Source organism: Chroicocephalus ridibundus, unplaced genomic scaffold (assembly GCF_963924245.1).
Source record: "Chroicocephalus ridibundus unplaced genomic scaffold, bChrRid1.1 SCAFFOLD_738, whole genome shotgun sequence".
NCBI classification, from domain to species: domain Eukaryota; kingdom Metazoa; phylum Chordata; class Aves; order Charadriiformes; family Laridae; genus Chroicocephalus; species Chroicocephalus ridibundus.
This window is the reverse complement of record NW_026961726.1, coordinates 1-20296: the sequence shown is the minus strand read 5'-3', so window position 1 is coordinate 20296 and position 20296 is coordinate 1. Positions and strand designations below refer to the sequence as shown.

The 20296-nt window shown below is 60.5% G+C and overlaps 1 protein-coding gene across 1 annotated transcript; it reads right to left on the bottom strand.

The window, feature by feature from the left end:
* Positions 1 to 95: 95 nt before the first annotated feature.
* LOC134509626 (serine/threonine-protein kinase WNK2-like) lies at positions 96 to 20118 on the bottom strand (the record flags this gene model as incomplete). The annotated part of the gene is given in 17 exon segments (XM_063322200.1): positions 96 to 322; positions 941 to 982; positions 1748 to 1931; positions 6463 to 7373; positions 7504 to 7584; positions 7666 to 7693; positions 7816 to 7926; positions 8015 to 8131; positions 8226 to 10511; positions 10594 to 11004; positions 13198 to 13417; positions 13507 to 13595; positions 13707 to 13864; positions 13945 to 14165; positions 16749 to 16921; positions 18451 to 18576; positions 18578 to 20118. Coding segments are annotated over 17 exon segments (5613 nt in total), but the record flags the coding sequence as incomplete, so codon positions are not given.
* Between the last annotated feature and the right edge of the window lie 178 nt (positions 20119 to 20296).

Below are 20296 nucleotides of genomic sequence, written 5' to 3'. Positions count from 1 at the left end.
CCTTTATGGGGGGGGGGGGGGGGGGGGGTCAGGGGGGGGTGTCCCCGAATTTTGGGGTGCCCCCCCAGCCCCCCCTACCCCCCCCCCAAACTCACTTTTCCCGCAGCCTTCGCAGCTCGACCCGTAAATCCTCGTCTTCGGGGTCCGTCTCCCCGTCGCTGCTCATGGGGGACGAGGGGGACCCCGGGGGGCGCGGGGGGGGCCCCTGGGGGGTGGGGGGGGACCCCCCCCCTCCCGCCCCCCCGCTTTCGCTTTCCGAACTGGGGTCCCCCCAGTCGCCTTCGGTTTCGGGGGGGTCGCTCGAGTCGGGGTTCGTGAGCGGCTGCGGGGGTGGGCGGGGAGGGGGGGGGGAATATAGGGACGGTGGGAGGTGACGGGGGGGGGGATTTAGGGAGGCCTGGGGCAGTTTTGGGGTCCCTGGGGTAATTTGGGGGGGGGCCTGGGGCAGTTTTGGGGGGTCCCTGGGGCAGTTTTGGGGTCCCTGGGGTAATTTGGGGGGGGCCTGGGGCAGTTTTTGGGGGTCTCTGGGGCAGTTCTGGGGTCCCTGGGGTAATTTGGGGGGGGGGCCTGGGGCTGTTTTGGGGACCCTGGGGGTAATTTGGGGTCCCGGGGGTAATTTGGGGGCGGCCTGGGGCAGTTTTGGGGGGTCCCTGGGGCAGTTTTGGGGTCCCTGGGGTAATTTCGGGGGGTTCCAGGGGCAGTTTGAGGGTCCCGGGGCAGTTTTGGGGTTCCTGGGGTAAACTGGGGGGGGGGCTGGGATTAAATTGGGGTCCCAGGGGCAGCTTGGGCTCCCTGGGGGGTCCCGGGGGCAATTTGGGGGGTGTCTCTGGGGGTAATTTGGGGTCCTCTGGGGCAGTTTGAGGTCCCTGGGGCAGTTTGGGGATCCCCGGGGGCAGTTTTGGGGTACTCCCCGCCCCCCCCGGGCCCCCCCAGCACCCACCTGGCAGCGCCCCCGCTGGGGGGGGGTCCCCGGGTTCCTCCCCTGTGGGGCAGGAGGGGGGGTCAGTGGGGGGGCTATAAGGGAGGGATGTATAGGGGGAGGTATATGTGGGGGGGGAGGGGGGGCAAAAAAACCGGGGGGGACTATAAATGTGGGGGTAAAAATGGGGGGGCAATAAATGGGGGTGATAAACGGGGGGGAAAAACTGGGGGGGTGTTAAAAAATGGGGGTCTAAAAAGCGGGGGGGGGGCTAAAAAGGGGGCAATAAGTGGGTTAAAAAGGGGGCAATAAATGGGGGAGTAAAAAGGGGGGGGAAATAAATGGCGGGGAATAAATGGGGGGGCAATAAATGGGGCTCATAAGTGGGGGTTAAAAATGGGGGGGGCAAGAAATAAGTGATAAATGGGGGGGCAATAAATGGGGGTGATAAATGGGGGGGCAAAAAATGGGGGGGCAATAAATGGCGGGGTAAAAAAGGGGGGGGTGATAAATGGAGGGCTAAAAGGGGGGGCGATAAATGGGGGTCATAAACGGGGGGTTAAAAATGGGGGGGGCATTCAAGAAGGGGGGGTAAAAATGGGGGTGATAAATGGGGGGGCTATAAAGGGGGGGCTAAAAAGGGGAGCTCAAAATCGGGGGGGGGCGATAAATGGAGGGGGGGGCGCAAAAAATGGAGGGTGATAAATGGGGGAGGGGGCCGATAAACGGGGGGTAAAAATGGGAGGTGCCAAATGAGGGGTGACAAAGGGAGGGGGGGGAAATGGGGGGGGCCGCTCCCCCCGCCCCACCCCCACCCCCCCCCAATACCTGGCCGGGGGGGGCCCCCCGCGGCGGGGGGGGGCTGCCGGAGCCGGCGAGCCCAACTCTTGATCTTGCGGCCCCAGGTCTTCTTGCTGACGGGGTTTTTCAGGCGGGGGCAATTAAACCCCAAGGCGAAGTAGCCCCCCCCGGCGGGGGGACGGCCCGGGGTCCTCTCCTCTGGGGGGGGGTCCTGCGGAGACGGGGTGCTGAGGGGGCCACCGGCGCCCCCACCCCAAAATGGCTTGGGGCTGGGGGGGGGGGCATGGGGGGCATGGTCTTTGAGGGACATCAAGGTCGTGGGATTTGGGGACGGTCATCGATGGGCTTTGAGGGACACCAAGGTCATGGGGTTTGAGGGACACCAAGGTTGTGGGGGTTGGGGACGGTCATCGATGGTCTTTGAGGGACACCAAGGTTGTGGGGTTGGGGAGAGTCACAGATGGTCTTGGAGGGGCATCAAGGTCATGGGGTTTGGGGATGGTCCCCTCTTTGAGGGACACCGAGGACTTGGGGTTTGAGGGACACCAAGGTTCTGCGGGTTGGGGACGGTCATCAATGGTCTTTGAGGGACACCAAGGTCTTGGGGTTTGAGGGACACCAAGGTTCTGGGGTTGGGGAGAGTCACAGATGGTCTTTGAGGGACATCAAGGTCGTGGGGTTTGAGGGACACCAAGGTTCTGGGGGTTGGGGACGGTCATCGATGGTCTTTGAGGGACATCAGGGTCATGGGGTTTGAGGGACACCAAGGTTCTGGGGGTTGGGGACGGTCATTGATGGTCTTTGAGGGACATCAGGGTCATGGGGTTTGAGGGACACCAAGGTTGTGGGGTTGGGGAGAGTCACAGATGGTCTTTGAGGGACATCAAGGTCCTGGGGTTTGGGGACGGTCATCAATGGTCTTTGAGGGACACCAAGGTCATGGGGTTTGAGGGACACCACGGTTGTGGGGTTTGAGGGACACCAAGGTTGTGGGGTTGGGGAGAGTCACAGATGGTCTTGGAGGGGCATCAAGGTCATGGGGTTTGGGGACGGTCCCATCTTTGAGGGACACCGAGGACTTGGGGTTTGAGGGACACCAAGGTTCTGGGGGTTGGGGACGGTCATCGATGGTCTTTGAGGGACACCAAGGTCGTGGGGTTTGAGGGACACCAAGGTTGTGGGGTTGGGGAGAGTCACAGATGGTCTTTGAGGGACATCAAGGTCGTGGGGTTTGAGGGACACCAAGGTTCTGGGGGTTGGGGACGGTCATCGATGGTCTTTGAGGGACATCAGGGTCATGGGGTTTGAGGGACACCAAGGTTGTGGGGTTCGGGAGAGTCACAGATGGTCTTTGAGGGACACCAAGGTCGTGGGGATGGGGATGGTCATCGCTGGTCTTTGAGGGACATCAAGGTCCTGGGGTTTGGGGACGGTCATCAATGGTCTTTGAGGGACACCAAGGTCATGGGGTTTGGGGACAATCATCGAGGGTCTTTGAAGGACGTCAAGGTCATGGGGTTTGAGGGACACCAAGGTTGTGGGGTTGGGGAGAGTCACAGATGGTCTTGGAGGGGCATCAAGGTCATGGGGTTTGAGGGACAGCAAGGTCATGGGGTTTGGGGACGGTCCCATCTTTGAGGGACACCGAGGACTTGGGGTTTGAGGGACACCAAGGTTCTGGGGGTTCGGGACGGTCATCGATGGGCTTTGAGGGACACCAAGGTCTTGGGGTTTGAGGGACACCAAGGTTGTGGGGTTGGGGAGAGTCACAGATGGTCTTTGAGGGACATCAAGGTCGTGGGGTTTGAGGGACACCAAGGTCATGGGGTTGGGGACGGTCATCAATGGTCTTTGAGGGACACCAAGGTTGTGGGGTTGGGGACGGTCCCATCTTTGAGGGACACCAAGGACTTGGGGTTTTGGGACGGTCATCGATGGTCTTTGAGGGACATCAAGGTCATGGGGTTTGAGGGACACCAAGGTTCTGGGGGTTGGGGACGGTCATCGATGGTCTTTGAGGGACATCAGGGTCATGGGGTTTGAGGGACACCAAGGTTGTGGGGTTGGGGAGAGTCACAGATGGTCTTTGAGGGACATCAAGGTCCTGGGGTTTGGGGACGGTCATCAATGGTCTTTGAGGGACACCAAGGTCATGGGGTTTGAGGGACACCAAGGTTGTGGGGTTGGGGAGAGTCACAGATGGTCTTGGAGGGACATCAAGGTCATGGGGTTTGAGGGACAGCAAGGTCATGGGGTTTGGGGACGGTCCCATCTTTGAGGGACACCGAGGACTTGGGCTTTGAGGGACACCAAGGTCTTGGGGTTTGGGGACGGTCCCCTCTTTGAGGGACACCGAGGACTTGGGGTTTGAGGGACACCAAGGTTCTGGGGGTTGGGGACAGTCATCGATGGGCTTTGAGGGACACCAAGGTCTCGGGGTTTGAGGGACACCAAGGTTCTGGGGTTGGGGAGAGTCACAGATGGTCTTTGAGGGACATCAAGGTCGTGGGGTTTGAGGGACAGCAAGGTTCTGGGGGTTGGGGACGGTCATCGATGGTCTTTGAGGGACATCAGGGTCATGGGGTTTGAGGGACACCAAGGTTATGGGGTTGGGGAGAGTCACAGATGGTCTTTGAGGGACACGAAGGTCATGGGGATGGGGATGGTCATCGATGGTCTTTGAAGGACATCAAGGTCCTGGGGTTTGGGGACGGTCATCAATGGTCTTTGAGGGACACCAAGGTCATGGGGTTTGGGGACAATCATCGAGGGTCTTTGAAGGACGTCAAGGTCATGGGGTTTGAGGGACACCAAGGTTGTGGGGTTGGGGAGAGTCACAGATGGTCTTGGAGGGGCATCAAGGTCATGGGGTTTGAGGGACAGCAAGGTCATGGGGTTTGGGGACGGTCCCATCTTTGAGGGACACCGAGGACTTGGGCTTTGAGGGACACCAAGGTCTTGGGGTTTGAGGGACACCAAGGTTCTGGGGTTGGGGAGAGTCACAGATGGTCTTTGAGGGACATCAAGGTCGTGGGGTTTGAGGGACAGCAAGGTCATGGGGTTTGGGGACGGTCCCATCTTTGAGGTGCACCGAGGACGTGGGGTTTGAGGGACACCAAGGTTCTGGGGGTTGGGGACGGTCATTGATGGTCTTTGAGGGACACCAAGGTCATGGGGTTTGAGGGACACCAAGGTTCTGGGGGTTGGGGACGGTCATCGATGGTCTTTGAGGGACACCAAGGTTGTGGGGTTGGGGACGGTCCCATCTTTGAGGGACACCAAGGACTTGGGGTTTTGGGACGGTCATCGATGGTCTTTGAGGGACATCAAGGTCATGGGGTTTGAGGGACACCAAGGACATGGGGTTTGGAGACGGTCATTGATGGGCTTTGAGGGACACCAAGGTCATGGGGTTTGAGGGACACCAAGGTTGTGGGGTTGGGGAGAGTCACAGATGGTCTCGGAGGGGCATCATGTCATGGGGTTTGGGGATGGTGCCATCTTTGAGGGACACCGAGGACTTGGGGTTTGAGGGACACCAAGGTTCTGGGGTTTGGGGACGGTCATCGATGGTCTTTGAGGGACACCAAGGTCGTGGGGTTTGAGGGACACCAAGGTTCTGGGGGTTGGGGACGGTCATCGTTGGTCTTTGAGGGACACCAAGGTCTTGGGGTTTGAGGGACACCAAGGTTGTGGGGTTGGGGAGAGTCACAGATGGTCTTTGAGGGACATCTAGGTCATGGGGTTTGAGGGACATGCAGGTCACGGGGTTTGGGGACGGTCATCGATGGTCTTTGAGGGACTCCAAGGTCATGGGGTTGGGGACGGTCATCAACGGTCTTTGAGGGACACCAAGGTTGTGGGGTTGGGGACGGTCCCATCTTTGAGGGACACCAAGGACTTGGGGTTTTGGGACGGTCATCGATGGTCTTTGAGGGACACCGAGGACTTTGGGTTTGGGAACGGTCATCGATGGTCTTTGAGGGACACCAAGGACATGGGGTTTGGGGACAGTCACAGATGGTCTTTGAGGGACACCAAGGTCATGGGGTTTGAGGGACAGTCACAGATGGTCTTTGAGGGACACCAAGGTCATGGGGTTTGAGGGACACCAAGGTTCTGGGGTTTGGGGACGGTCATTGATGATCTTTGAGGGGCACCAAGGTCGTGGGGTTTGGGAATGGTCATCGATGGGCTTTGAGGAACACCAAGGTCTTGGGGTTTGGGGACAGTCACAGATGGTCTTTGAGGGACACCAAGGTCATGGGGTTTGGGGGACATCAAGGTTGTGGGGATGGGGATGGTCATCGATGGTCTTTGAGGGACATCAGGGTTAGGGGTTTGAGGGACATCAAGGTTGTGGTGTTGGGGGATGGTCATCAATGGTCTTTGAGGGACACCGAGGTCGTAGGGTTTGGGGATGGTCATCGATGGGCTTTGAGGGACACCAAGGTCATGGGGTTTGGGGGACATCAAGGTTGTGGGGATGGGGATGGTCATCGATGGTCTTTGAGGGACATAAAGGTCATGGGGTTTGAGGGACACCGAGGTCGTGGGGTTTGAAGGACACCGAGGTCGTGGGGTTTGGGGCCGGTCATCGATGGTTTTTGAGGGACACCAAAGTCACGGGCTTTTGGGATGGTCGTCTTCAGTCCTCGGGGGACAGCGAGGTCTCGGGGTTTGGGGACAGACAGCTCCAGTCCTCGGGGGACATGCAGGTCTCGGGGTTTGGGGACAATCACCTCTGGTCCCGTGGGTGCATCCTGCTCCCAAGCTCCGGTGACGATCTTCTCCTGTCCTCGGGGGACGTCCAGCTCTTGGGGTTTGGGGACAATCGTCTCCTCGGGTCCCTCCCGTTCCCAAGCTCCGGTGACAATTGTCCCCTGTCCTTGGGGGACACCCAGGTCTTGGTGTCCGGGGATGAAGGTCTCTGGTCCTTGGTGGACATCAAGCTCTTGAGGTTTGGGGACAATCACGTCTGGTTGACCGGCTCCCTCCTGCTCCCAAGCGCCAGTGACGATTGTCCCCAGTCCTTGGGGGACATCTGGCTCTTGGGAGTTGGGGACAATCATCTCCAGTCCTTGGGGGCCACCAAGGTCATGGGGTTTGGGGATGGTCATCTCCTGGCCTTGAGGGCCACTGAGCTCGTGGGGTTTGGGGACGATTGTCTCTTGTCCCTTGGGCGCGTCCAGCTCATGGGGTTTGGGGACAAACATCTCCTGTCCTTGAGGGACGCCCAGGTCACCGGGCTTGGGGACAATCATCTCCGGTCCCCCAGGTCCGTCCTGCTCCAACGCTCCCATGGTGACCATCCCAGGTCCTTGAGGGCCACCTGGCTCTTGGGGACCGGTGACATCCATCCCAGGTCCTTGAGGGCCACCTGGCTCTTGGGGACCGGTGACATCCATCCCAGGTCCTTGAGGGCCACCTGGCTCTTGGGGACCGGTGACACCCATCCCAGGTCCTTGGAGGCCGCCTGGCTCCGGGGGTCTGGTGGTGACCATCTCAGGTCCTTGAGGGCCACCCGGCTCCTGGGGACCGGTGACATCCGTCCCTGCTCCTTGAGGGCCACCAACATCTGGGGTGGCCGCCTCCGCCTCGCCGTCACGGGATGTCCCCAAGGCTCGCCGGTTGGGCGGGGGTCCCCCGGGACCTGCAAGGAGGTGACACCCCACCCCACCCCCCATCCGTGGAGGTGGTGGGGGAGGGGTGGGGACACGGGTGTCCCCTTCCCCCCAACCCTCCCCCCCACCCCCCGCCGTGTCCCCTCTAGGGTGACCCACCGGTGGCTTCCCGGTTCCTGATGGTCTGGTTGATGCAGAACCTCCACCGGCCAACGGGGGACGATTGGGGGTGACCTTCTCCTGGAGGGGGGAGGGGTCAGGAGGGGGGGGGGGAGGGGGTGACCCCACCCCACCCCACCCCACCCCTCCCCCGCTACTCACCACCACCCGTCACCTCAGGAGGTCCTGCCTGTGGGGGGGACACCGGTGGGGACGTCAACCGGTGGGGTGAAGCCGGGCGTCCCGGGGACTTGTTGGGGGAGGGGAGGGGGGGGGGACGGGACCCCAGGAGTCCGGGCTGGGGGGTGTCACCTGGGGGTCCGGGGGGGGGCCACCGAGGAGTCCCCTCGCCCGGGCCACGATGGCCTTCAGCTCCTCCACGAACTTCTCCCGCTCGCCCTCCAGCACGAAGTTGTCCTCCACCTTGGGGACATCGTCGGGGGGACGTCGTTGGGGACGTTGCGGGGGGAGGGTTTTTTTTTTGGGGGGGGGGGGGAGGGGGGAGGGTCACCATGTAGCAGGCGATGTCCTCGGGGGCGTCCCCGTCGGCGTCGAACTTGAAGGTGACCATCTTGCTGTCGTGGGTCTCCAGTTGACACTCCACCGTGTTGTCCCCAGGGGAAGAGACCTGAAGGGTTGGGGACACGAGTTATGGGGTGTCCCCACGTCGTGTCACCTCCCCCGCCACCCGCCCCCCCCCCCCCGGTGTCCCCGACACTGACCTGGAGGACAATGAGTTGGAAGCGAGGAACCCTCTCCGGACGCGGGCAGGAGGCTCGACGTTGCCGGACACGGTCAGGTTTGGTAGCGGTGGCCTCGGGGACCGCGGTGGCCTCGGGGACACGGAGGAAGGGGGCGGGGTCCGGGGGGTTGACAGTGGCGGAGGGCGGGGGATCGAGGTGAAGGGAGGGGTCTTCGGGTGGGGGACACGCTGGTAGGGTGGGGGGCGGGGGGGGTGGCATCCCAGATGGTGGTGGCATCCCCAGGGTTGGTGGCATCCCCAGGGTTGGTGGCATCTCAGATGGTGGTGGCATCCCCAGGGTTGGTGGCATCCCTTGGGCTGGTGGCATCTCAGATGGTGGTGGCATCCCCATGGTTGGTGGCATCCCTTGGGCTGGTGGCATCTCAGATGGTGGTGGCATCCCCATGGTTGGTGGCATCCCTATAGCTGGTGGCATCTCAGATGGTGGTGGCATCCCCATGGCTGGTGGCATCCCTATAGCTGGTGGCATCTCAGATGGTGGTGGCATCCCCATGGTTGGTGGCATCCCCATGGCTGGTGGCATCTCAGATGGTGGTGGCATCCCTTGGGCTGGTGGCATCCCTATAGCTGGTGGCATCCCCAGGGTTGGTGGCATCCCCATGGCTGGTGGCATCTCAGATGGTGGTGGCATCCCTTGGGCTGGTGGCATCCCCATGGCTGGTGGCATCTCAGATGGTGGTGGCATCCCCATGGTTGGTGGCATCCCAGATGGTGGTGGCATCCCTTGGGCTGGTGGCATCCCCATGGCTGGTGGCATCCCTATAGCTGGTGGCATCTCAGATGGTGGTGGCATCCCCATGGTTGGTGGCATCCCAGATGGTGGTGGCATGTCTGATGGTGGCGGCATCCCTTGGGCTGGTGGCATCGCTGGGGCTGGTGGCATCCCCGGGGCTGGTGGCATCTCAGATGGTGGTGGTGGCATCCCTGGGGCTGGTGGTGGCATCCCTTGGGCTGGTGGTGGCATCCCTTGGGCTGGTGGCATCCCAGATGGTGGTGGCATCCCTACAGCTGGTGGCATCCCCATGGTTGGTGCCATCCCTGGAGCTGGTGGCATTCCCACGGCTGGTGGCATCCCGGATGGAGGTGCCATCCCCATGGTTGGTGGCATCCCTGGAGCCGGTGGCATTCCCACAGCTGGTGGCATCCCGGATGGAGGTGCCGTCCCCATAGTTGGTGGCATCGCTGGAGCTGGTGGCATCCCAGGAGCTGGTGGCATCCCCGCGATTGGTGGCATCCCCGGAGCTGGTGACATCCCCAGAGCTGGTGGCTGCATGGTGGGCACCAGCTGTGGTGGCAACCCCGGAGCTGGTGGCATCCCCGGAGCCGGTGGCATCCCCTGGCCTGGTGGCATTGCAATAGGCGGTGGCATCCCTGGGGCCGGTGGCATCCCTAGGGCTGGCTGCAGCTGCACGGCGGGGACTGGCTGTGGTGGCATTCCTGGACCTGGTGGCATCCCTGGACCTGGTGGCATCCCAGTTGGCGGTGGCATCCCCGGAGCTGCTGGTGGCATCCCAGTTGGGGGCGGAATCCCTGGAGCTGGGGACATTCCGGTTGGTGGTGGCACCACAGTTGGCGCTGGCATACCTGGAGCCGGTGGCATCCCAGGACCTGGTGGCATCCCAGTTGGCGGTGGCATTCCTGGACCTGGTGGCATCCCAGTTGGCGGTGGCATCCCCGGTCCTGGTGGCATCCCTGGAGCTGCTGGTGGCATCCCAGGTGGGGGTGGAATCCCTGGAGCTGGTGGCATTCCTGGTGCTGGTGGCACCCTGGTCAGTGGTGGCATCCCTGGAGCCGGTGACATCCCTGGAGCTGGTGGCATCCCACTTGGTGGTGGCACCCCGGTTGGTGGTGGCATCCCTGGAGCCGGTGGCATCCCTGGACCTGGTGGCATCCCTGGACCTGGTGGCATCCCGCTTGGTGGTGGCATCCCCAGAACTGGTGGCATCCCTGGACCCAGTGGCATCCCTGGAGCTGGTGGCATCCCACCTGGTGGTGGCATCCCTAGACCCGGTGGCATCCCTGGACACGGTGGTGGCACCCCCAGTGACACGCCGGGCACCGCCGGTGCCATCACCGGCCCCGGCGCCCCGGGAGCCGCCTGCAGCCGTGCCACCGCCGCCGATGACATCCCGTGGCTCTGTGTCACACCCCCCCCCGGCTCCCCGTCAACCCCGGCTGGCTCCGGCGCTGCTGCGGTGGCACCTCCGGGGACATCCGGCGACGTCCCCTCCGCCCCGTAAGTCACCTGGTGGTCGAAGTTGCCGCGGTGGGAAGTTGTCCCACGGTTCCCGCCCCGCCCCGGCGCCCCCCCCGCCCCGGGGACTCACCTGCACGGGGACAGGCCGGCCGCAAGTGGGGGACGCCCCATCTTGGGGGGGACCCGGTGACCCTCCGTGGTAGCCCCCGAGGAGCTCGGACGTCCCGGTGACGCCCCGGGTGACATCGGAGACGGCGCCCGTCTCCGAGAGCCCGTCGGCTGCTGAGGAACGCCCGGGAGCGAGCGGTTTCGGGGGGCCACCAGCCGGGGGGCGGAAGTTGGGGGTCTCACCGGCGAGGGGGGGCTGGCGACGGAGAAGCTGCTGCCGGACGTGTTGGTCCACTTCCGGGTCCTCGTTTTCGGGGAGGCCCCGCCCTTCCGCTTGCTTCTTCTCCCTCGTCTTCCTCACCAAGGTCAACCGGTCCCGGATGGATTTGGCCACGGCTTTGGAGTCGCTTTCGTGGAAGAAGCCGGATTTCACCTGGGGGGGGGGGAGGAAGAAAATGGGGCGTCCGTGGGGAGCGGGTGGTGGTGAACGCGGAGAACTTGACTTTGGAAGGGCTCAAGGACAATCGGAGGGGTCAACTGCGGGGTTCGCGGACAATTTTGGGGGTGTCGTTGGCTTTAGAAGAGCCCCGAGGTGAATTTTGGGGGGCCAACCGTTGGGTTCATGATCAATTTTGGGGTGACCTTGACCTCGGAAGAGGCCCAAGATGAGTTTGAGGGTCCAACCGTTGAGCTCATGATGAATTTTGGGGTGACCTTGACCTCAGAAGAGGCCCAAGATGAGTTTGAGGGTCCAACCTTTGGGCTCATGATGAATTTTGGGGTGGCCTTGACCTCAGAAGAGCCCCGAGATCAGTTTGAGGGTCCAACCGTGGGGTTCACGGTCAATTTTGGGGGTGGCCTTGACCTCGGAAGAGGTTCAAGATGAGGTTGAGGCACGAACCGTTGGGTTCATGGATGAATTTGTGGGTGACCTTGACCTCGGAAGAGGCCCAAGATGAATTTTGGGGGCCAACCGTTGGGCTCATAATGAATTTTGGGGTGGCCTTGACCTCAGAAGAGCCCCGAGAAGAGTTTGAGGGGCCAACCGTGGGGTTCATGGTCAATTTTGGGGGCAGCCTTGACCTCGGAAGAGCCCCGAGATGAGTTTGAGGGGCCAACCGTTGGGCTCATGATGAATTTTGGGGTGACCTTGACCTCGGAAGAGGCCCAAGATGAGTTTGAGGGGCCAACCGTTAAGCTCATGATGAATTTTGGGGTGACCTTGACCTCGGAAGAGGCCCAAGATGAATTTTGGGGGCCAACCGTTGGGCTCATGATGAATTTTGGGGTGACCTTGACCTCGCAAGAGCCCCGAGATGAGTTTGAGGGTCCAACCGTGGTGTTCATGGTCAATTTTGGGGGTGGCCTTGACCTCGGAAGAGGTTCAAGATGAGGCTGAGGCACCAACCGTTGGGTTCATGGATGAATTTGGGGGCGGCCTTGACCTTGGAAGAGCCCCGAGATGAGTTTGAGGGTCCAACCGTGGGGTTCACGGTCAATTTTGGGGGCGGCCTTGACCTCGGAAGAGGTTCAAGATGAGGTTGAGGCACCAACCGTTGGGTTCATGGATGAATTTGTGGGTGACCTTGACCTCGCAAGAGCCCCAAGATGAGTTTGAGGGTCCAACCGTGGGGTTCACGGTCAATTTTGGGGGCAGCCTTGACCTCGGAAAAGGCCTGAGATGAGTTTGAGGGTTCAACTATGGGGTTCACGGTCAATTTTGGGGGTGGCCTTGACCTCGGAAGAGGTTCAAGATGAGGTTGAGGGTCCAACCGTTGGGTTCATGGATGAATTTGGGGGCGGCCTTGACCTCGGAAGAGGCCCAAGATGAGTTTGAGGGTCCAACCGTGGGGTTCACGGCCAATTTTGGGGGTGGCCTTGACCTCGGAAGAGGTTCAAGATGAGGTTGAGGCACCAACCCTTGGGTTCATGGATGAATTTGTGGGCGGCCTTGACCTCGGAAGAGGCCCAAGATGAGTTTGAGGGTCCAAGCGTTGGGTTCATGATCAATTTTGGGGGTGACCTTGACCTCGGAAGAGGCCCAAGATGAGGTTGAGGGTCCAACCGTTGGGTTCGTCATGAATTTTGGAGTGGCCTTGACTTTGGAAGAGCCCCAAGATGAGTTTGAGGCACCAACTGTTGGGCTCATGATGAATTTTGGGGTGGCCTTGACCTCGGAAGAGGCCCAAGATGAGTTTGAGGGTCCAACCGTTGGGTTCGTGGTCAATTTTGGGGTGGCCTTGACCTCAGAAAAGCCCCGAGATGAATTTGAGGCACCAACTGTTGGGTTCATGGTCAATTTTGGGGTGTCCTTGACCTCAGAAGAGCCCCGAGATGAATTTGAGGCACCAACCGTTGGGTTCATGGTCAATTTTGGGGTGTCCTTGACCTCAGAAGAGCCCCGAGATGAATTTGAGGCACCAACCGTTGGGTTCATGATCAATTTTGGGGTGGCCTTGACCTCAGAAGAGCCCTGAGATGAGTTTGAGGGTCCAACCGTGGGGTTCAAGCCGATTTCGGAGCTTCGTTGACCTGGGCGAGGTTCGGCCCAACCCGGATGGGTCCAACCCCAGCGGGATTTCGGGGGGTCCCGTCCCCCCCCCCGCCTCCTTTTTAACCCTCTCACCATCTCGTAGGCCACCTCCTCGGGGACGTCGGCCTCCAGGTCGAAGCTGAACTCGATGGCCTCGTTGTCCTTGTGCTTCCCCTTCAGCTTCTTGGGATCTTCCACCCAAAGCCGGAGCGCCAAGGAGGTCTCCAACCCCCCGTCCTCCTCCGCCAGCTCCACCCGTAGCCCCGTGTCCTCGGCGAAGAAAACGTGGTTCAACAGGTCCCGGATGGAGAGCCTACGGGGGCGGGGGGGGGCGCCGTCAAGACGATGGTGACACCTCTCGGGGTTGTCCCTTGTCCCCGCCCCGCCCCGGCCGTGTCCCACCTCTCGGTTTTGTTTTGCCGGATGCAACCTTCGATGATCTCCTTCACCTCCGGATCCGTCACCTTCTCGAAACTGGCCGGTTTGATGCCCTACGAGAAGAAGAACCGCGGGGGCGGGGGGACGATGCCGCCGCCGCCGCCGCCACCGCCGTGTCCCCCCCCCCACCTCCAGGGACCGCCCCGGTGTCACCCGGCACCCACGCTGGTGACTTTGCGGTAGATCTGAGCGGCGTTTTGACACTCGGAGTAGGGATATTCGGAAGTGCCCATCTCCAACATGCACATCCCGAAGGCGTAGACGTCCACCGACTCGTCGTAACGTTCCTCGTACATCTCCGGCGCCATAAATTCCGGCGTTCCTTAAAAGGGAGGGGACGCGGGACGGTGAGGATGGGGCCCCCGGTTCCCTCGACGGGGGCGCGCCACCGGCGCTTCTTACCGATGACGCTCTTGGCGAAGGAGGTCCTCATGAGGGTGGCCAAACCCAAATCGCCGATTTTGACGGAGCCGGTGGGGCCGGTGATGAAGATGTTGTCGCATTTGAGGTCCCGATGGATGATGGGGGGCGTCCGGGTGTGGAGAAAGTGGAGCCCCTTCAAAATCTGACGGCACCAGCTCCGTAAAACCTTGGGCTTCATCACCTTGAACCTCTTGAGATACCTACAGCAGAGGAGGAGCCGCCCCGGCCACCTCAAATCCTTCCCGAATTGTCCCCAAATGCTCCGGGTTTCGTTTCCGGCCTCCCAAAAGCTACCGGAAATCGCCCCCAATCCATCCCCTCGGGATCCTCCCCCCCCCCCGGCAAAAACGCCTCAGGTTCTGCTTCGGGATCTCAAACGCCTCCGGGATCCCCCCCCCCAAAACCCCCCAAATCCCCCCAGAATCGCCCCCCAAAACCCCCAAATCCCCCAGAATCACCCCCAAAATGGCCCGAATTTGCCCCGGGGGATCCCAAATCCCCCCCAAAACCCCCAAATCCCCCCAGAATCGCCCCCAAAATGCCCCGAATTTGCCCCAGGGAACCCCAAATCCCCCCAAAACCCCCAAATCCCCCCAGAATCTCCCCCAAAATGGCCCGAATTCGCCCCGGGGGATCCCAAATCCCCCCCAAACCCCCGAATCCCCCCAGAATCCCCCCCCAAAACCCCCAAATCCCCCCAGAATCGCCCCCAAAATGGCCCGAATTCGCCCCGGGGGACCCCAAATCCCCCCCAAAACCCCCAAATCCTCCCAGAATCGCCCCCAAAATGCCCCGAATTTGCCCCGGGGGACCCCAAATCCCCCCAAACCCCCCCAGAATCCCCCCAAAACCCCCAAATCCCCCCAGAATCGCCCCCGAAATGCACCGAATTCACCCCAGGGAACCCCAAATGCCCCCAAAACCCCCCAGAATCGCCCCCCAAAACCCCCAAATCCCCCCAGAATCGCCCCTGAAATGCCCCGAATTTGCCCCGGGGGACCCCAAATCCCCCCAAAACCCCCAAATCCCCCCAGAATCGCCCCCAAAATGCCCCGAATTTGCCCCAGGGAACCCCAAATCCCCCCGAAAACCCCCAAATCCCCCCAAAATCGCCCCACAAAACCCCCGTATCCCCCCAGAATCGCCCCTGAAATGCCCCGAATTTGCCCCGGGGGACCCCAAATCCCCCAAAACCCCCAAATCCCCCCAGAATCCCCCCCCAAAACCCCCAAATCCCCCAGAATCGCCCCCAAAATGGCCCGAATTCGCCCCGGGGGACCCCAAATCCCCCCCAAAACCCCCAAATCCCCCCAGAATCGCCCCCAAAATGCCCCGAATTTGCCCCAGGGAACCCCAAATCCCCCAAAACCCCCAAATCCCCCCAGAATCTCCCCCAAAATGGCCTGAATTCGCCCCGGGGGATCCCAAATCCCCCCCAAAACCCCCAAATCCCCCCAGAATCGCCCCCAAAATGCCCCGAATTCGCCCCGGGGGATCCCAAATCCCCCCCCAAACCCCCAAATCCCCCCAGAATCCCCCCCCAAAACCCCCAAATCCTCCCAGAATCACCCCCAAAATGGCCCGAATTCGCCCCGGGGAACCCCAAATCCCCCCCAAACCCCCAAATCCCCCCAGAATCGCCCCACAAAACCCCCGAATCCCCCCAGAATCGCCCCCAAAATGCCCTGAATTTGCCCCAGGGAACCCCAAATCCCCCCAGAATCGCCCCCAAAATGGCCCGAATTCGCCTCGAGGAACCCCAAATCCCCCCCCAAACCCCCGAATCCCCCCAGAATCGCCCCCAAAATGCCCCGAATTTGCCCCGGGGGACCCCAAATCCCCCCGAAAACCCCCAAATCCCCCCAAAATCGCCCCACAAAACCCCCGTATCCCCCCAGAATCGCCCCTGAAATGCCCCGAATTTGCCCCCGGGGGACCCCAAATCCCCCCAAAACCCCCAAATCCCCCCAGAATCCCCCCCCAAAACCCCCAAATCCCCCAGAATCGCCCCCAAAATGCCCCGAATTTGCCCCGGGGGACCCCAAATCCCCCCAACCCCCCCCAAAATGCACCCCGGTGGCTCCAAATCACCCCCAAATGCCTCATATTTTCCCCGGCGGACCCCCAAATCCCCCCAGAATCACCCCCGAAATGCACCGAATTTGCCCCAGGGGACCCCAAATCCCCCCAACCCCCCCCAGAATCCCCCCAAAACCCCCAAATCCCCCCAGAATCGCCCCCAAAATGCACCCCGGGGCTCCCAATCACCCCAAAATGCCTCATATTTGCCCGGGGGACCCCAAATCCCCCCAAACCCCCCCAGAATCCCCCCAAAACCCCCAAATCCCCCCCAGAATCGCCCCCAAAATGCCCCGAATTTGCCCCGGGGGACCCCAAATCCCCCCAAACTCCCCCAGAATACCCCCAAAACCCCCAAATCCCCCCAGAATCCCCCTCAAAATGCACCCCGGGGGCTCCAAATCACCCCAAAATGCCTCGTATTTGCCCCGGGGGACCCCAAATCCCCCCAAACCCCCCCAGAATCCCCCCAAAACCCCCAAATCCCCCCAGAATTGCCCCCCAAATGCCCCGAATTTGCCCCGGGGGACCCCAAATCCCCCCAGAATCGCCCCCAAAATCCCCCGAATTTGCCCCGGGGAACCCCAAATCCCCCCAGAATCGCCCTCAAAATGCCCCGAATTCGCCCCGGGGGCCCCCAGATGCCCCCCCCCCCCCCCCCAAATCCCCCGCTGGGGGTCGTCTTCTCCCCCCGCCCTCCTCACGTCTTGAGGGTGCCCGAGGTCATGAGCTCGGTGACGAGGACGATGCACTTCTTGCCCTTGAGGGTGGACTCCCAGGAGTCGTAGAAGCGGACGATGTTGGGGTGCTGCAGCCCCTTCAGCATCTCCGCCTCCTCCTTGAAGCGCTGCTGCTCCACCTTGGTCAGCTTGCGGTCCTTGGTCGGGGACGGCAGGGGGACAAGGGCAGGGCCGGGAGGGACAGTAAACGAGGACAAAACGTCGAACCCCAACCCCCCGCTCCAAGGGTCGTCGCCATCCGTCGCCTTCACCCAACAATGGGGACGACAACGGGGACAACTTCGAGGGTCATCGTCATCCGTCGCCTTCACCCAACGAGGGGCCGACAACGGGGACAACAACGGGGACAATGGGGACAACTTCGAGGGTCATCGTCATCCCTCGCCTTCACCCAACGAGGGGGACGACAATGGGGACGTCAACGGGGACAACTTTGAGGGGTCGTCGTCATCCGTCGCCTTCACCCAATGATGGGGACGACAACGGGGACGACAACGGGGACAACTTTGAGGGTCGTCGTCATCCGTCGCCTTCACCCAACGAGGGGGACAACGACGGGGACAACAACGGGGACAACTTTGAGGGTTGTCGTCATCCGTCGCCTTCACCCAACGAGGGGGACGACAACGGGGACAACAACGGGGACAATGGGGACAACTTTGAGGGTCGTCGTCATCCGTCGCCTTCACCCAACGATGGGGATGACAACGGGGACGTCAACGGGGACAACTTCGAGGGTCATCGTCATCCGTCGCCTTCACCCAACGAGGGGAACAACGACGGGGACAACAACGGGGACAACTTTGAGGGTCGTCGTCATCCGTCACCTTCACCCAACGAGGGGGACGACAACAGGGTCGTCAACGGGGACAACTTTGAGGGTCGTCGTCATCCGTCGCCTTCACCCAACGAGGGGGACGACAATGGGGACAACAACGGGGACAACCGTGGGGGCCGTGATGAATTTTGGTGCGTCATTGACTTTGAAGAAGCCCAAGATGAATCTGAGGGTCCAACCGTTGGGTTCGTGATTAATTTTGGGGTGGCCTTGACTTTGGAAGAGCCCCAAGATGAGTTTGAGGCACCAACCGTTGGGTCCATGGTCAATTTTGGGGTGTCCTTGACTTTGGAAGAGGTTCAAGATGAGTTTGAGGGTCCAACCGTTGGGTTCATGGTCAATTTTGGGGTGTCCTTGACCTCGGAAGAGCCCCGAGATGAGTTTGAGCCACCAACCGTTGGGTTCATGGTCAATTTTGGGGTGTCCTTGACCTCGGAAGAGCCCCACGATGAATTTGAGGCACCAACCGTTGGGTTCATGGTCAATTTTGGGGTGGCCTTGACCTCGGAAGAGCCCCGAGATGAGTTTGAGGCACCAACCGTTGGGTTCGTGGTCAATTTTGGGGTGACCTTGACCTCGGAAGAGCCCCACGATGAGTTTGAGGGTCCAACCGTGGGGTTCGGGATGAATTTTGGGGCGGCCTTGACGTGGGGAGAAGTTCAAAGGGGATTTTAAGGCCCAACCACGCGGTTCGTGGAGACCCATCGCCTTCGCCAACCCCCCCCGAGATGAATTTTGGGCCCCGCCCGCCTTGCTAATTAACCCGACCCCCCCATAACGAAGAACGGGGCCCCCCCTGGCCCCACAGCACCCACTTTTGGGGCTCACCTGCAGCTCGCACCAAGCCACCTCCACCCAGGTATCGGTGTCGAAGCCCTTGAAGACCGTCTTGAAGGCTCCTCGCCCCAACTCGATGTCGAATTTGAGGAACCTTCCCCCCGGCGAGGTGGCCACCCGCCTTCATCTCGGCTTCTTCTTCCACCTCCTCCCTCCCCTCGGCGGCCCCCCCAAATTTAGGACCCCCCCGAAACTCGGCGTCGCCCCGAAATTCCAGCTCCCCTCGAAATTCCAGCTCTTCGCGGGGCGGCGCCCGGTCTTCGTCTTCCAACAGTTCCACGCTCTTGCGGAAGAAGCGTTTCGGGGGGGACGAGGGGACGTCGGGGTCCCCCAAAGCGGTGGCCATGGTGGTCTCCCCCCCTAAATATTGGGGTGCGCTGGCGGGGGGGGGGAAATAAGAAGGTTTTCATCCAAAATAAGGAGGTTTCCACCCAAAACGAGGAGGTTTCCACCCAAAATCAAGAGTTCCCCGCCCAAAATAAGGAGGTCCCCACCCAAAGAAAGACGTCCCCACCCGAAATACCCAAAATTAAGAGCTCCCCCCCCCCCAAAATCGGGAGGTTTTCACTCAAATAAAGAGGCGCCCACCCAAAATGTGGGGATTTTCACCCCGAATCGGGAGGTTTCCGCCCCAAAATATGAAGGTTTTACCCCCCCAAAAAGGAGGTTTCCACTCAAATAAAGAGGTCCGCACCCCAAATCAAGAGCTTTCCACCCAAAACGCGGAGGCCCCACCCAAAATCAAGAGGTTTCGACCCCAAATGAAGAGGTTTCGACCCCAAAACGAAGACGTTTCCACCCAAAAAAGGAGAGTTTCACCCCAAACGTGGCGTTTTCCGCCCAAAATCAGGGGGGTTCGCCCAAAATCGAGAGGTTTCCACCCCAAATATGGAGGTTTCCCCCCAAGATACGGAGGTTTTCACCCCAAATCGAGAGGTTTCAACCCGAAATTAAGGTTCCCACCCAAAATCAAGCGGTTTCCACCCAAAAGATGGAGATTTTTCACCCAAAATCGAGAGGTTTCCACCCGAAATCGAGAGGGTTTGACTCCAAAAAAATGAGGTTTCCACCCCAAATATGGAGGTTTCCACCCAAAATCAAGAGGTTTCCACCCCAAATATGGAGGTTTTTCACCCAAAATCAAGAGGTTTCCACCCAAAATATGGAGGTTTTTCACCCAAAATCAAGAGGTTTCCACCCCAAATATGGAGGTTTTTCACCCAAAATCAAGAGGTTTCCACCCAAAATATGGAGGTTTTTCACGCAAAATCAAGAGGTTTCCACCCAAAATATGGAGGTTTCCACCCAAAATCAGGAGGTTTCCACCCAAAATCAGGAGGTTTTTCACCCAAAATCAAGAGGTTTCCACCCAAAATATGGAGGTTTTTCACGCAAAATCAAGAGGTTTCCACCCCAAATATGGAGGTTTCCACCCAAAATATGGAGGTTTTTCACCCAAAATCAGGAGGTTTCACCCAAAATATAGAGGTTTCCACCCAAAATCAGGAGGTTTTTCACCCAAAATCAAGACGTTTCACCCCAAAATTAAGGTTCCCACCCAAAATCGGGAGGTTTTTCACCCCAAATCGGGAGGTTCCCGCCCCAAAAAAGGCGGTTTTTGCCCCAAATCAAGAGGCCCCCGAGGGTGGCCCGGGTGACCCTATGGATCTATGGGGGGGGGGGGGGCGCATTTTGGGTGGTTTTACCTCGATTTTGGGAGTGTCCCGTGTCCCCCCCCCCCCCCCCCACCATGGGGGGACCTGGGGGTCAAAGGGGCTTCGTTAAGGGGGGGGGTTGGGGGTCATTAAGCCCCCCCTATAGATCCTATAGGTACCCC